Genomic DNA, 15,764 nt, shown 5'->3' on the forward strand with positions numbered 1-15,764 from the left:
TGCTGGTATCAGCCTTGAAAGTTTACCCAAAACGCACTGCTAGAAGTTTTTTTCCCCAGTGAATTATCTGAAACAAGATCAAACCTCCAGAGCACCCATACTTCTTTCTCTTCCTTTGATTGACTTTATTGAAACTATGATAAATCCCTTATTGTTACACTTAAAGTTCATTACAGGGGAAAAAAAAAAAAAAAACCCTGATTGTAAAAAGCACAACTTTAAGTGTTCTGTTTACATTTCTACTACTTTGAGCGTCTGAATCACTAATTTGATGCTGAATTCAAAAATCTAGTAAAGTGAGAGCCTTTATCTAACAAAAAAAGAATTCATATTATGTTGGTAAAGTTTTGCAGTCCTTCATTAAATAGACTACAAATGGCTGTATTTTTCTCATGTACCATTGTGATATCCTTAACCGTAAAAATGATTTTTTAAAACATATGGTTTTATTTTATTATAATTTCTCACTTTTTAATAACAACACTGTCATGTTTTTGCAGTGAACCATGGCTAACACACAGAACAGCAAGATTTACTGCTGCAAAAGCCCTGAGGCAAATACTTAAAGCTCAAAGTGATGATGGAAATATCTGAAACATGTCTCACCTACAATTAAGATGTTAGTTTGAAACTGAAGCATGGATGTAACAAAGGAGAACACCCTAAACATACGGACTTCACTGTCATTTATTGCTGATCAAAGTATTATGGAGTAGCTTTAGAATATCAGTCACAGATAAAGTAAAAATATAGATATGAGAGAAACAGTTTTCTTAGATAAAAGTTAGACGTGACCGCACTTGGTCATTTTAGCCGTTTGGCTGCTTAAGGGTTAACACTGCTCTGAGGATTTAATCTGATGTGACGCAGAAACTCTTTTACTCAGAGGTTTAACCGAGTCTTGCATTAAAGAAATGAGTCTGCTTTGTCTGTGGAGCTGTTGAAGGGCTTACTGACAATAGCTCTAAGTCAGCAGGTGTGCCAGAGAAAAGACACTCGACCGCTAACGAAGTGAGGCTGCTCCTGTAACAAACATCCCGGAGAGCTGAAAAGACAACACTGAGCTCTTTAAGTAACAGCTCCAAATAATTGTGTGTATGGTTCAATTCTCTTGCATCTGGTCTGATTTATTCAGCACAATCCCCGGCTTGGATGTACACACTGGAAATGGACTTTGTTGTCTTATCTGACAGTTGATACTGTGATGCAGGCAAAATTAACGCTTGGGACTATACCAAAAAACAAAGACTTGGGCAACCAGTGAACAAAGATTAGAAGACTTTAAGTCAACCGCTCAAGCGAAACGGCTACATGTGCAGCTGCTATGAGACATTCAAACTGTGCAGAATACATCTCAGCTGTCGGTGAAAGAAAAATGTCTAAGAACAAGGTCAACGCTCCAAACCTCCTCCCTCCCTCCCTCCACAGTCACACCTTTTAAACCAGATGTTCGCTTGCAGAATGAATGTTGTGCTCTCGGAGCATTTCCCCGCGAGTTTCATCTAAGCTGGCCTGATACTGAGCTGATTTATAGCTCAGCGTTTATTGCAACACCTCCAACTTAATGACTAAGTCTTTGTCTCCCGTAGCCGCCAAAGGTACGTATTGAAGCTGCCGAGAAGGAAGGTGCTGATGTGTGCCTGAAAAAGGCATTTGATTATTGTAAATGTGTGGCAAGCTTCATCTTGTGATCGCAAAGCATTTTTCTGCATCTGTATTTTGCAGCTGATTGATTGGTTGGATCTGCTGTGGCTTTTCTCCAAGCGCATGAAAGCCTCCCTGGGGTTAACTGTACAAAAGCCCGACTGTCTCCACGGAGTGAGTTACAAACCTCTGCCCTGAGCACCGGCTTCATCACTGTATCAACAGACCTCTTAATAACAGTGTAAACAGTAGTTACTGTAGGTGTTACTCGCCACTGATTGCTGCAAACACAAAATGTTCTTTCATGCTTGACACTACGATGGAATCTGACTTCTCTTTCAATCTGGGGGATTTATTTTAATGGCTTAATAGAGGTTAAAGAGGAGCCACGCATATTCTGACGCATTTATTCTAATGGTTTTACACGCAACCTGCTCTGAGAACAGGTTCATAAAATCTCGACTTAAATTTGGTCATCTCTAGGTCAGGGGTGCTTTCATTGTCAAGCAGAGGTGTGGACTCGAGTCACATGACTTGGACTCGAGTCATTAATTTTATGACTTTAGACTTGACTTGAAAAAATGTTCTAAGACTTGTGACTTGCCTTGGACTTTTACACCAATGACCTGGGACTTGAATTGGACTTGAACCGGTTTACTTGAAAAGACTTGATATTTTACCCCAAATATAAAATTTAACATGCATATTATATAGAGATTGAAAATGTGACGTCATTCACGGGTAGAACCGCAAAGGATTCTGGGAACTCGTGGCAAGCGGTACTAGCGCACGCAGGCTTTCAATTAAAATCAGTTATACAGCGATAAAAAGAAACACAAGAAGCCGTTGTATTATTAACTGCAATAGCCGGTCGCATGACAGCCACGGGAAGCCGACGGGTAAAGAGATCGGTTGTTATCGGATTAGTCGTTGAAGAGAAATTGTTCGAGCCATGTTTCCGAAGTAACAAAGACGCGACGGGTGGCCTGGATTGCAGCCATTCAAAGACCAAATATAACGTCCCAGAACACTCCAGCTCACAGGTTACTCTGCTCCAAGCATTTACACGAAGGTCAGTGTTTTTTAGTAGTTAATACGTCATTTTTCTTAACATAATTGGTGATATAGGTTACAAGCAAGTCTGGCGCTGAACAGAAATTGTCGCGCTATGCTCCTTTATTTATTGTGCATAAATAGTGAATTGTCCTGACACAATATTGCGTTTCGCTTCTGTTATTATGGTACATTGACAAAAACATATACTTTTATTCACAGGATAAAACAGGTTTTTTGTATCACTAATTGCCCAGTACGATTACAGCATACAATATTGTTGTCACTGCTACATTTCTGTGATGGGTACCAGAAATTATTTCCACTACTAATTAATTACCGTTGAGCTCAAAGGTCCTATTAATAAACGGTTAATGAATGTGTATTTATGACGACAATTTGTGAGACTGGTAAACTTATGATACGTACGATGGTCTTTCGTTCTACACGGTGCATTTCAAGGTCCTGTACCCATCCGTCGGTAAACTGTACCTGGGCTTGTTGCAGTGACCTGAAGTTACTAAACTTCACGAGTGTATGCACTCACTCCAAGAACCGTATGATTATAAATATGCATATAAATATGCTACGATGAGATAGCTGACTTCATCTAACTAGCAAATGTTGTCCAGGCTACGTTGGTGATACAGTTTTTTTTTAATGTGTATGATATTTTTGTCATGCGATTTTAAAGCCAGTCCTACAACCGCATCCAAGAATAACATGCAGCTTATCTCAGAACTGTCGGTGAAAATTATTCTTGGAGCTAGGTTTAATTGAGCTGCATTTTAAAGAGGTGCAATTTCACAATTTGTGTATATTTTCTACGTTCACTATTTTGTCATGTGTTGAGAAAAACACAGATTTTAAAATTACATGGTCTAATATTTACATTTAGCATATAACTGCAACATTATTTTTTCGTTTTTTTTTTAAAGACTCGAAAGGACTTGAAATTCAAAGTTTCAGACTTGTGACTTGACTCGGACTTTTACACCAGTGACTTGAGACTCGACTCTGACTTGCCTGACATTACTTGAGACTTGAATTGAGACTTGAGGATAAAGACTTGAGACTTACTTGAGACTTGCAAAACAATGACTTGGTCCCACCTCTGTTGTCAAGGAGTTAAATCTTTTCTCTCCCTTTATTTCCCATGGGTTGTGAGCCTAACCATAGCAACCATCCATTTACAAATGAGATAAAGTCACATGATGTCATTTGTATGCGACACAACACCATAATGGAGGCCATCAAAGCGATGGTATTCCTGCTGAACTGTATCTGCTCCTTGTTTCCCTCATTGCCAGGTCTGATACTGGTCATGGAGTCATTTTCATGACTCAATCAATGCCTCCCTGACCAATCAGTGGCAAACAGTCTGTTGATGTCACATGTTCGGCTTGACTCAGCTTGCTTAGAACCCGAGCAGAGTAGGTACTAAAAGCACCTGGTAACGGGTTCTAGCGTCTAATGGAAAACGCTAACAATGAATAGAGTCAAATCAAGCAGATTTGGTGCTACTGGTAAAAAGGTTTAAGGTGATCATGGAGGTTTTGTCCTCAGCGTTAGCTGCGTGTGTCTACATGCTGCATTGATGTATCACTTTTGCCGTCAGGACCCCTTCACTTCGAAAGGTCCTGCCTGAAGAAAAAGCAGTTTGCAACTGCCTTCAAGTCACATATTTTTATAAATGTGCATTTATGTGATGTATCTGTGTTTTTTCTGTAATTCTTTTGTGTACTTTCCCAATTATAACCGCTGACAATTAGTTTTCCTTAATGCAATATTTTCCTGTTTTTTTTTTATTCTTCCATAAATGTATCCAGTTTTATTTTTGACTCTGATATGCAGCTTTGAATTTAACATCCTTATTTTGCTTGTATGTCAAAATATTTCGTTCAGATGAGATTGACATATATACCGTACATAGATATCTCTATATAGACAGATGTATCTCTGTATCTATCTATACATATATACACACACACACACACACACACACACACACACACACACACACACACACACACACACACACACGCGCGCGCGCACAGCTTGATCATAGCTGAAAACCAAGCACTCATCACCAGACATGACCTTCCAGAAGAAATTTGGTTTGAGACAAAAGTTGCTTGAGTAGTACGGAGCAGGTGGTTGGAACCGTCAAAACAAGACAGATGTGCCCGAAGAGATCCAGGCATGGCCGAGAACATGACTTTTAATGGTGGGGGGTTTAATATTGCTTTTGATTATAGTTTGTCTGCTGAGCTGAAGCCTCACCTGTGGGTTGTTAGCCTCAGCTAACTTGCACTGCCGCAGGAACTGCTTCAGATTACCCCAAGCCATGAAAGGCAGCAGCACCATGGGCTTCTCTCCATCCTCTGTGCACACGTGGCTTATGGGAAGCAGATTTCTTAAAAGAAAAGAGAAAGCAACCAACTGAGGAAACAGGACCTGAGTGTACCAGATCATCATTTCTGCTCATGTACACGTCTACTGCACATTAAAGGAAGAGTAAAGGACATTATCATGCAAAACACCAAAGAGGAACTGTCAGCAAATATGACAGAGCTGATGTCATGCAGAGGAAAGAGGAAGGCGTGGGACATCGTGACGACAATCTTTTCCACACAAGTACACTGCTGTAAGGCTGCTGTAAATTTCGGGTAAAATCTGCCGAAGAAATGCTGCTTTGCACCCGTTTTGCTAATTTCCTGTTCCGTGTATTTATTCTTAGCTACTACTTTTATATAATATTTCGTATATGAATTCAAAAATAATCCTTGTTCGTCTTCACTGGGCCTTGCTGCAGTCCTTAGTCTATGCTTTTCCTGAAAGAAAAAGACTGTTTAGGGATCTAACCCATCTTGTTAAACAAACCTTCTTCTGATTGGCCGCTTCTCTTAAGCAAAACCTTTGGTCGTTGGGGCTTCTGTATCCTTAACATCATCACATAAACGGTTTGTGCCTTCACTGACGTCATAAAGATCAGTGGGGAAAAACTGGAATCGAGTGTTTAGCTTTTGGCTTTTATATGAAAAAGGTCAAGTTTGAGCTGAACATCCACTACTGGAAGAAGATATATTGGAAGAACAATTTTATTTTAGAATTTTTTTAAATTCTCATGAAGTCTTAAGACAAAACACAAAGCTAACAACAAATTGATTTCACAAACGGCCATTCCCTAAAAACAATCCATGATGACTTTTGGGCCATAAAACTGTGTCAAGAATATAAAAATCACATATATCAGACACTCAGATACCCTGTTTGCCAATCTTCCACCATTTTATCAGTATGTACAAGAAAACAAAAAAGAAAAGGTCTCCTTTAAAATAAATTCAGAGCCTTTCAGACAATATTTTATTACAAATGTCACAAAGACTGACTTCGATTCACACTCCTTATTAAGGTATCAGCCCTGTTTGCAAACATGTGGTGTTCTTTCATCAATGTTTAAAGTGACTCTTAAGAGACGACCACAGAAGCAAGGCTGGCATGCTATGCTCAAGCGTCAACAAGACATCCAACCGGTGACGTAAGACATGAACCATGCTGGTGTTGTAAGCTTGCATTTCTAAAGAAACTGTAATTAAAAAAACTGATGAAAAACTCTAAAGGGACGGTAACTGTATGACAGCAGCTATGATTCCTTATATGATGCCGAGCAATAGATTCTTTTTTCTTTTTTCCCCTCGTGTGCATCAACAGGATGCCTGAATATTTAATATTCTCTAAAGGCCCAGCTATGTGTATATGTGGCAAGATTTACCTGTGATGAAGGCCACGAAGTTTGCAACTTTCAGTCAACATCATCGTCACCTGCACCTCAGAAGCATGATCTGAAAATTTTTATTGGACACAAAAAAACAAACATTTAAATTAAAAACAACAAACTTGGAGCAATGAGCGTCTGTTGGTGCCATGTGGCGTTTGATTTTTATCATTTCATTGCAGTTTCTCTGCCAGCAGTCATTTGTAGTGGGAAACTTCAGGGGAAAACTAACTTGAGCCAGTTTTTAATCTGCGCTTGCAGCTTTGCCATCGTCTGGAACTTATGGAAAGCAGTATTGTTCCCCTCCCAAAAGGCGAATGAGGAGGAAGTAAAGAGTTTAACAAAGCCAAAACTGGCATGAAGACATTGTTCGCCGAGTGGTATCCACCCCTCACTGAGTAAACATGAGAGAATAGAGGTCAAAAGGCAACTGGCAGAGAAAGCAGACACATGCTGCTAACAAAGAACCTGACAGTTCTGCATACGGGAGCTGCTTCGCTGGCATGCAACCCGCAGCGTGAGTAAGACTTATTATTCATTTACTGTCAAATTCGTGTGTCTGTTTATTGGATTGAAACCCATATAGGGTCATCGGATGAAGCTAGCAGTGAAGTACCTACTGTTTCTGAGAGACAGTGTTTGGGTAACAATCATCGGTGCTCATCCGCAGGGCATAAAAAACAACTCCAAACCGCAACCTGACGTATTGGTTATGTTTCAGTTCGCCGATGTTTGTCATCCCACCCACATCTTCAGTGTTACAGTCATGTTTCAGTTCAGTGATGGAATCGCAGCGCTCACTCATGCCACAAATCCACTGTTATACAACACTGTGCGAAAATCTACAGCCACTTTTTATTTGTATTTTGCTTCCAAGGAGAGGAACCTTGTTGAAATTATTAAGGTGGTCTTGAGCAATAGCTCTCCAAATTTTCTGAAGGTCTTTAAAAAAAAAGTTTTTCTTTGGACATTGGTTCATTTTTCACTCACTTTCACTCCTCAATGACTGAAGCATAAAATACGCACTTAAATCAATGGACCAACCACTGTTGTGTTTCTATATAACAGTTAAAGTAGCAAAGAACCGCCTGTACATTTCATTGTATGGCAGAGGACTGGCAATGAATCTAACCGGACCACATAAAAGCCAAATGACCTGGCCTCCGAACTCCCCAGATCCTGATTGGATCAAGCATCCGTGAAATGTCCCACAGCCGACTGTTTGTAGGAAAGAGATGTTTGGTAGCCATCATGTAGAACAGTAACCATCATTATTTTCCCCCATTTTAAAGCCTAATCAACTTTCATTCTAGGCCGGTCGAGGACTTAATAAGGATAAAACTTAAATTAAATCACAATTCACATAAAATTAAATCCTGGTACTAAACTATGCATCTCTGCTCCTTCAATCTGATTCTCATCTCCCAGTGTGACCCATGGAATTAAATACACTTTCCAGTATTAAAAAGGTGGTTTTAATGTTTTAGTTGAAGGTAGCAGGACTCGCAGTGTGAGAATGTCACTTCTTTTATCAATAGAAAATAAAAATGTAAAAACAAATGATCAGATTATATTATTGCAGTGGTATATATTCTAATGATATTACTCTGATGTACTGTCTGGGGGGTAGAAAAGAAATATTTCCACTGATCTGCTGCGTGTCCACACAGATTTGGAGACTACAGTGCATCTGAGCGTGCTCCCCCTCAGTAACCTCATTCCTCTGAATAACCCTGAACATACTGGGTAAAGTTACTTATTGACAAGATGACAGGGATAAACCAGAGTGGTCAGTATTTTCATTTCTTTTACAATATGTTTACTTAAGCTGGAACAGGGAGCATACCTTTCACGGTCTTCACAAAGACCTGCTTCTCCTTACTGGGGTCCTTTTCATCCAGCAGCACGCCGTGGAAGATGCGGCCAAAAGTGCCTGTCAAAGACAAAACACAGGTTTTTAATCAGAGGAAAGGGGTAAAAGAAAGAAAGCCAGGGGCGACTGTTTCAAAGATTGAAATGTCACCTCACTCAGAGGCTACCATGCCTGGCTGATTAGTGAACAGAGGCAGACACGCTTCTGCTTAAAATGCCTTGTTGCTAAATGGGATGAGGCAGTTTTGGCTGCTTTTCACTAAGGCGATACAAAGCAACAGCAATTCAGTCTAGCTCAGAGGAGCTTTCATCACTCAGACCAACTGAGAAAAGCTTACGATGTGGAAAGGCCAAGTGAGCGTGTTCATCATCTCCTTTGTCTAAACTGTCACCCTGTAGCTCCAGGACTTTTCTGAGCTAAAATGGCATTTAAGCACATAAACCATCAACATAAACGTAGAAAAAAAACTGAGCCTCAGGGCCAACTATGCCTTGTGTTTCAACAGGAAAGTAGTCGAAGCTTAACAACAGGGTTAGTGTCTCTCTCCCGCCTTCTTCGTCAAGCCTGTCGGGACCTGCTGGCTCCCAAAAAACACAACTGCACTCCAAGTTCACCCCTCTGAGACGTGACCTTCTGTGTCTTTGTTGTTTAAATTCAAATCTTATTATGAATACATTTTATATCATTTTGTTTGCACATCAGCCGAATACCAGCAGTTAGAAAGTGTTTCCCTGCTGGAGAAAACTGATAATACAGAACAGAGCAGAGCTCTAAACCTTGTAAAGTTTTTTTGCTTTACTTTGTGTCAATATTTCCATTACTTTTGCAAAGTCATCATGTCACCACAGAGGGAAATGGGTATTATAACACTAACAGCTGCACATTTCATTTGCCTGACTTCTGGCTTGCTGTGGCGCGTCTTATGGGAATAGTGCGATCGGCCACTACTTCCATATGAAGGCAACGTGCTACACGTGTGCTGTACTTGCTGAGCGCAGAGGGAACACAGAGTGTGAATTTTGACATGTTGGCTGTAGTCGCACTTCCTGTACCACAGCATGACTGTGCCTGGCTTTAGGACTTCATAGCAGGAACTGCACTGCTTGTGAGCGAAAAATGTTGCAATCCTACACACGTTAATGTGACAGAACATTTCCCAGATATTAAACTGGTAGCTGTGCAACGCATGCACAACACCACTTGCTGGGAATTCTGTGCTGATGTTTGATTGCATCTTGTGACGGAGGCCAATGTACAACTATTACCCATCATTGATAAAATCATGAGCACCCTTCTGCACCACTTACTGGATCCCCCCCCCCCCCTTTTTTTTTTAGCAAATGTCTACTTTTATACATCTGAGGGGTTAATCTTTCCTAAAGATGAGATCATCACAACAAATCCACTCCAGCTTCAGTAAGATCAATGCCAAATTAGAGGTAACACTCTTGACAAATGTCTGTAAACATCTGGGATCAATATAATCCCAGTTTGTTTTTACAATTACGTTATTACTGCAAGTTTACATACATGAGTCAACTTCAGGCCCACAATCTAATACTAGAGTGCATGAATAGTTTATAAAGGCAGCAAGTAATCTCCATCTCTCTTTCCACTAGTTCCTGTTCTCTGAAGAAACTCCAAAACCTCTCAAAGGTTCTCCTCTCCAGTCCTAACAGTTTGTTACTTTATGAGCTCTTTGGAAAACCATATTATTTGTTATTTGTTACTAGGAGAAACATTTTTCAATCTTTGTAAAATATTTCATTATTTCTTTTAGACACGAGGCTTTTTATTGTGAGCACAACCTCTTTAAAGTAAAACTAGTGTATCAGAGAAAGAGTGGTGCTTCTGTTACATTGTAAACAGAAGCAGAGACTAAACCACTGAAGGCTGTCAAGCAGCATTTAAAAACACAACACCCACATTTTCTTCTCCATTGTGTTGTATGCACCCTTGGGTAAATGTTACATCATTCACTCTAAGCCCCGGTGTGGGCCAATATCCAGAAAACGAATCACAGTTTTGTCAGTACCTTTACTCCATGACAAAGCTGAATAGTCTCCAAAGCGAGGAGCACAGATCGAGCCAAACCAAAGCCCTGACATTTAGCTTTGATGAGGCCAAAGAGAAAAAGACTGAGAAAATTCAGTGTCTAAGGCTCTCTGTTAGAAAATCATATGCCTGAGCAGGAATGAACTTTTACTATTTTGACGTTCTTGGCAACTTTTTATTGATACTGATCTGATGAGGCATGCTTGTACTCCACAACAGGAAAAATAAACCACATTCATGAAGCCTATTGTCAGTATTATGCTCACAATACGCTACAAATAAACATGGGATTTCTCAATAACATTTGTATAATTTTGATGGTTAATTTAAACATCTTTTTACATTCTTTTATGACTTCTATGCCTGTGATTTGAGACTGCAAGGTAGAGTTACAGTATGCAGCAAAACAGCAGGTGTGACCCTGCATGACCTTCCTCACCTGTGCAAGGTTAGGACTTTAAAGAAGGCCAAACCCATCCTGGGTGACCCTTTACATTCCTCATCAAAGGAGTTTAAGTTGCCGCTGACAGACTCACAAACTCGTTTGTCCCAACTCAGTCCACTATGTTTTTAATTTTGCTTTCTTTAATAAAGACATCCTTCAATTATATCACTGAACTTTCAATTTTGCCACAAATTATATTTATATACAAATTGTGTATTTTACCATATCGTCAGTGCCCATGGACTCCCATGTTTAAAGATCTCACTTTACAGGAGAAATAAACAAGCTGATGAGTGCTGACCTTACGCAAGTGGCCAACGTCATTGCCAGTATTCACTCTTGTACACGGTGTGCCTACAGCACCAAAACACTAACTGAAGTTGATCCACTCTCCTCCAGCTGGCAGTCGCTGCAGGCTGCCTCAGCATGTTACATAGTTACACTTCTGTGGAGGTGTAAGTCGGGTTAGGGCGTAAGATACGGTGTAGGGTTACCGAAGTGTTACAGTGCTGATTTAAATCCCACACTGAGGGCATGGTTTCACAACACAGGCAGCTGTAGCCAATTAGTGTCTGCTAGTCCTCAAAGTCAGTTTACTAAATAATCTATTAGTGTGAGGTGTGACTATCTGTGTCTGTGAAACATGCGTTTTGGCTTCTGTTTATTTAAACGTTTCTAAGTCATTATTTTATTCGTGTTTAGAGAAATCTACTTATAAATATTTAAAACAATAACAAGTGTTAATATCACCTTTCAGACTCAGCTGAGCAGCAGGAAATACACAGATGGGTAGTTAAAATTCATCCGAGTCCATTTTTGTAACAAGCCTCCTGACTATTCCCGATAGTGGCAGGAATATTCGTAACTACTGTTGCTACAATCCCATTGGTTTCTAAAGGTGTGCTGATGTATCCTGGCAGGCTTCAACCACACAAAACCTTTTCAAACAACTTAACTGCCAACAGCAGAAACTATTTCTAAGGCCTTTAGAACCAGACATATTTCAACTAGAAATGTTCAAATACTAAAAGTGAAAGCATGGGTTTTTTTGCAGAAACATTATTTCTTAAAATTAAGGAGTAATTCCAATTACAAATAAAAGCCTAATTATTGTTTCTACTAGCACTTCTCCCTTTAGGTTATGCTAGCACCATGTAATTTGTAATTTAAGCTTAAATCTCAACTCAGTCTGTTAAAGCAATCTCATTTAATTTTTTTTTTTTAACATTTAGTCTTTTCCTTTTTCTCTCTGTTCATGTTCTTTATATAGAAAACCCCGAACATGTAAAAAACGTGCATGCTGAAAAGTTAAATGAACAAATGATGCTGAACGAAGCATAACAAGATTATTCATGACTGCAGGACTGAAGCTCAGTTTCATTTCATGCGTATATAGACTGGATCGCGCAAATCACTCGAGTCTCCCTGGAAATGTCACTAAAAGGCAAAACACCGGGGCATAGGCCTAAAATACTGGGAAGGGAAATACCTTCATGTAAGACGTCTCGTAGTGTAACTCGGTCCCTTGAGATTGCAATATCTTTAACTTTAGCTTTGGCCTCCATCAGAGTCACACTCCTCAGGTCATTCTTCTCTATGCGCAGAGATGGGTAACCTGTAAAGACACACAAAAAATAAATAAATTAACACATTTCATTAATTCATGAAACCTGCTGTGTATGCATTATGTGCTGCTGGGACAGTTCAGTTTGTCTTCTCCAACAACCTTTTAAGGCCATGGATGTGACAAGTTAATGCAAAGTTTGTTTGTTTGTTTTTAGGTCAGGAGCAAAACTCATTTAAATAGGCTGTAAACACATTCCTAATTAGATCTGAAATTTTTGTTATTATTGTTTTAATCTGTAAAGAAATATTAGTACATTCTGAAAATCAGTGTTGAACAGCCTGAGATGTCCTAATAAATGTCTAATGTCAACCTTGTGTCTTAGTTTTTCCCAGATTTGTTGGGTTTTTCAGTGAGTTTATTGCTTCAAAATAAAAAAAAATCCCCCAAAGACAAACAAAAATCCCAAAAAAACCTTAAAATGTGACATTTTTGAATCCAAACATCAACCATTAATTAAACAATCTGTCTAGGCATCTGCTTTGCACCAATACCTAAATTGCACTGATATACCCAGACTAGCAGTGTATTTTATTTAACAAACAAACAGTTAATTTACTGTAACTTGCATCCTTTGTGGGGCCTACTGGAGGGCCAGTTTTGGCCCCTGGGCCACATATTTGACACCTGTGGTCTTAATTTCATTTGCAGAAGCATCGAAGTACCAAAGGATGAATAACAGCTTGAGTACGATGACTTCATTGTAATTTCTCGTTGATCAAAGTACACAATCACCAAAATAATTTGATGCTACAACATGATGTATGCAGGTCCTTCTGCTGGTTTTACAGTCCTCTCCTCACGCAACAGCCTGTGTCCTGGTATCCCTTCCACTCTTGTCACACTGTGATGCGAGATGCAGCAAGCTCTCTTATCTGCATATATATGTTTGGCATCCTGGAGGCATCCTTTTTTTCCATTGCTTCTGTGAAATCAGACCAGAGGGGGGAGCAGTTTGTGCCCACTATGTGCTAAAACCATTCCTTTCTTGTTTTTTTTGAGGGTCGTCTTGCAGTGGGTTCTCCCGTTTCCACTTCGATTTGCACAAAAGCAGGTGAAATGGATTCACAATGGTAAAATGGTAAAATAAGACAAACTGCAATACATATTTTCTATAGAAACAAAGTAAAATTTGGTTTATAAGAAGTAAGAGATGATCTTTGTTTAAACATATTTTAAAAAACCAACCCCCCCCTGAAAATCATAATTAATGACAGAACATTTCTGCCGCAGATGAAACAACATCCACACTGAAAGACACAGCAATCCTGTCATAAATAATTCCACTTTGTCATTTTACTCACTTTTTATCTATGTTGCTTGAGGGTTAAAAGGCACACATAATCCAAATCTAAACAAACCTCTTACCAAATGACTGACACATTTTTTAAACCTGGATTAGCACACAAAAACAACCTGGGAGCTTCTGCTTCGGATCACAAATGTCATATTTCTTCTAAAATATGTAGACTCAAAGAAAAGAAATGACAGCAATTCCAGGAAAAAGCCACACATGTACAGTACCCTGCACATGTTGCATCACAGCGACTTCATGCAAAGTCCTGTGTTACAGCACATCTATTACATAAGCTCCCCATGTACTCGCTGTTATTAACTGCTGGTCTTCAGAGGCGAGAGGTGAAGTTATAAAGTTCCTTATAGATTATGCACACACATAAACAAACACAACAGTTAACAAATGCTAGCTAAAGAAGCAGTTAGAAACTAAAGAGCTCTTCCTGTAGAAAGAAAAAGATCAGAACCAGAGTCAACAAGAATCAATGACCCCTGATCTAAACTCGCCATGTGTATATAAAGCACATGTGTCAACAGAATCAGTTTCTTCCATTCCAGCCTCTCCACCACTACGGGCAAGACCAAAGATGCTGGCATAGGATGTCAGGACTGTAAACCTGCACAACGCTACCAGACCGTCAGCCAAAAGCTTGGTGAGAAGGTGATAACTGTAGGGTGTGATTATTTAAAAATGGAGGAAAATATAAAACGATCATCAAGCACCCTCGGTCTGGAGCCCCATGCAAGATCTCGTCTCATGGAGTCAGGATGATCATGTCCACAGAATACATTTCTGTGGTCCTGACTCCCTTGATATCCTTAACACCCTCCTCCTGTGTAGGTTTTAGGCTGATTCACCACCAAAACTACACAGGAGGAGCCCGGTGGAGGAAGTGAAAACAGGATCTTAAATGTCAAAACATTTAGAAATATGCCATAAACACCTCTTCTTAAAGCTCTACTGTCACAGTGTGGCAAAAACTATCATGGTGCAGAGCGATGATGCCCCCTACAGGTCAAACTATGAGCAGTGGTTATCTCAACAATGTAAATGAGAACAGACGTGGTTGGGACTGCACACAATCAATCCTAGTACTCTGAGCCTGACTTCTCAGGCAATTTTTTAATTTTATTGTGCTTTACTTAAAATTCGTATTATGTTTATGTGTTTTATTTAGACTTAAGGAGTTTCACTGATCCATTTCATTTTGGTTCTTGTTTCAGTTCAAGAAAACCCAATACTAGATCAAAGTATCCCACAGTGTCCTTAAGGAAAGGAGTCCAAATTTGCCAAAACCCTGTTCTTTTTTTGTTAGTTTTTTTACAATGCAAATTTAAAAAAAAATGCTGGAAAATGGAAATAAAAACTTACAAATCTCACAGACCCATACTTTACAAACTGAGAAAATGTACCATTTCAAGGGAAAAACGTCAATTCGAATTTGTTGCAGGTCTTAAAAAAGTTTGGACAGGGCCATGTTTATGACTTAACAACAGTCTGTAAATGTCTGGGTGCTGAGGAGAGCAGCTGCCAGACTTTTGGGAGAGGAATGTCCTTCCATTCTTAGAGGATTCTGGCTGCTCAGCAGTCCTGGATCTGCTTTGATCTTCAAATGTTTTCAGCTGGTGAAAGAGCTGGACTACAGACAGCCAGTGCGGCACCCAGACTGCAGTATGCGGTTCAGCATCATTTTTGCTGAATTGTGCATTTCTGCATCATGTTTATATGATGACTTCTTTGCAGATCACAGGAATCCAATATTCATTGTCAGCCTTGTTCCTTTGCACAAAGACATTTCTCTGTATTCTCTGAATCTTTCCACGACATTATGCACTGAATATAATGAAGAAATATTCACAGCCTTCTCAATTTCATATTGAGGTATATTATTCCAAAGTCAAAATTTGTAGTTGCAGGTTTTTGCAGATTGGTGAAACTCTGCCTCTCTAAGGCTACGTTCACACTGCAGGTCTTAATGCTCAATTCCAATTTTTT

The 15,764-nt window shown here is 39.5% G+C and overlaps 1 protein-coding gene across 5 annotated transcripts in view; it reads right to left on the reverse strand.

Moving 5' to 3' along the window:
- ryk (receptor like tyrosine kinase) overlaps positions 1 to 15,764 on the reverse strand; it is a 55,088-nt gene that overhangs the window by 9,774 nt on the left and 29,550 nt on the right. For all 5 annotated transcript variants that reach the window (XM_085447935.1, XM_085447939.1, XM_085447938.1 and 2 more), the window contains 4 exons: positions 12,338 to 12,463; positions 8,322 to 8,408; positions 6,473 to 6,542; positions 4,981 to 5,113 (listed from right to left, as the gene is read on the reverse strand). In XM_085447935.1, coding sequence (XP_085304061.1) covers positions 4,981 to 5,113; positions 6,473 to 6,542; positions 8,322 to 8,408; positions 12,338 to 12,463 — 416 coding nt within the window. The remainder of the gene's footprint in view (positions 1 to 4,980; positions 5,114 to 6,472; positions 6,543 to 8,321; positions 8,409 to 12,337; positions 12,464 to 15,764) is intronic.

This window comes from Copadichromis virginalis, linkage group LG23 (assembly GCF_057382275.1).
Source record: "Copadichromis virginalis isolate Kocher_CV1m ecotype Utaka linkage group LG23, C_Virginalis_male_GT1.1, whole genome shotgun sequence".
Taxonomy (NCBI): domain Eukaryota; kingdom Metazoa; phylum Chordata; class Actinopteri; order Cichliformes; family Cichlidae; genus Copadichromis; species Copadichromis virginalis.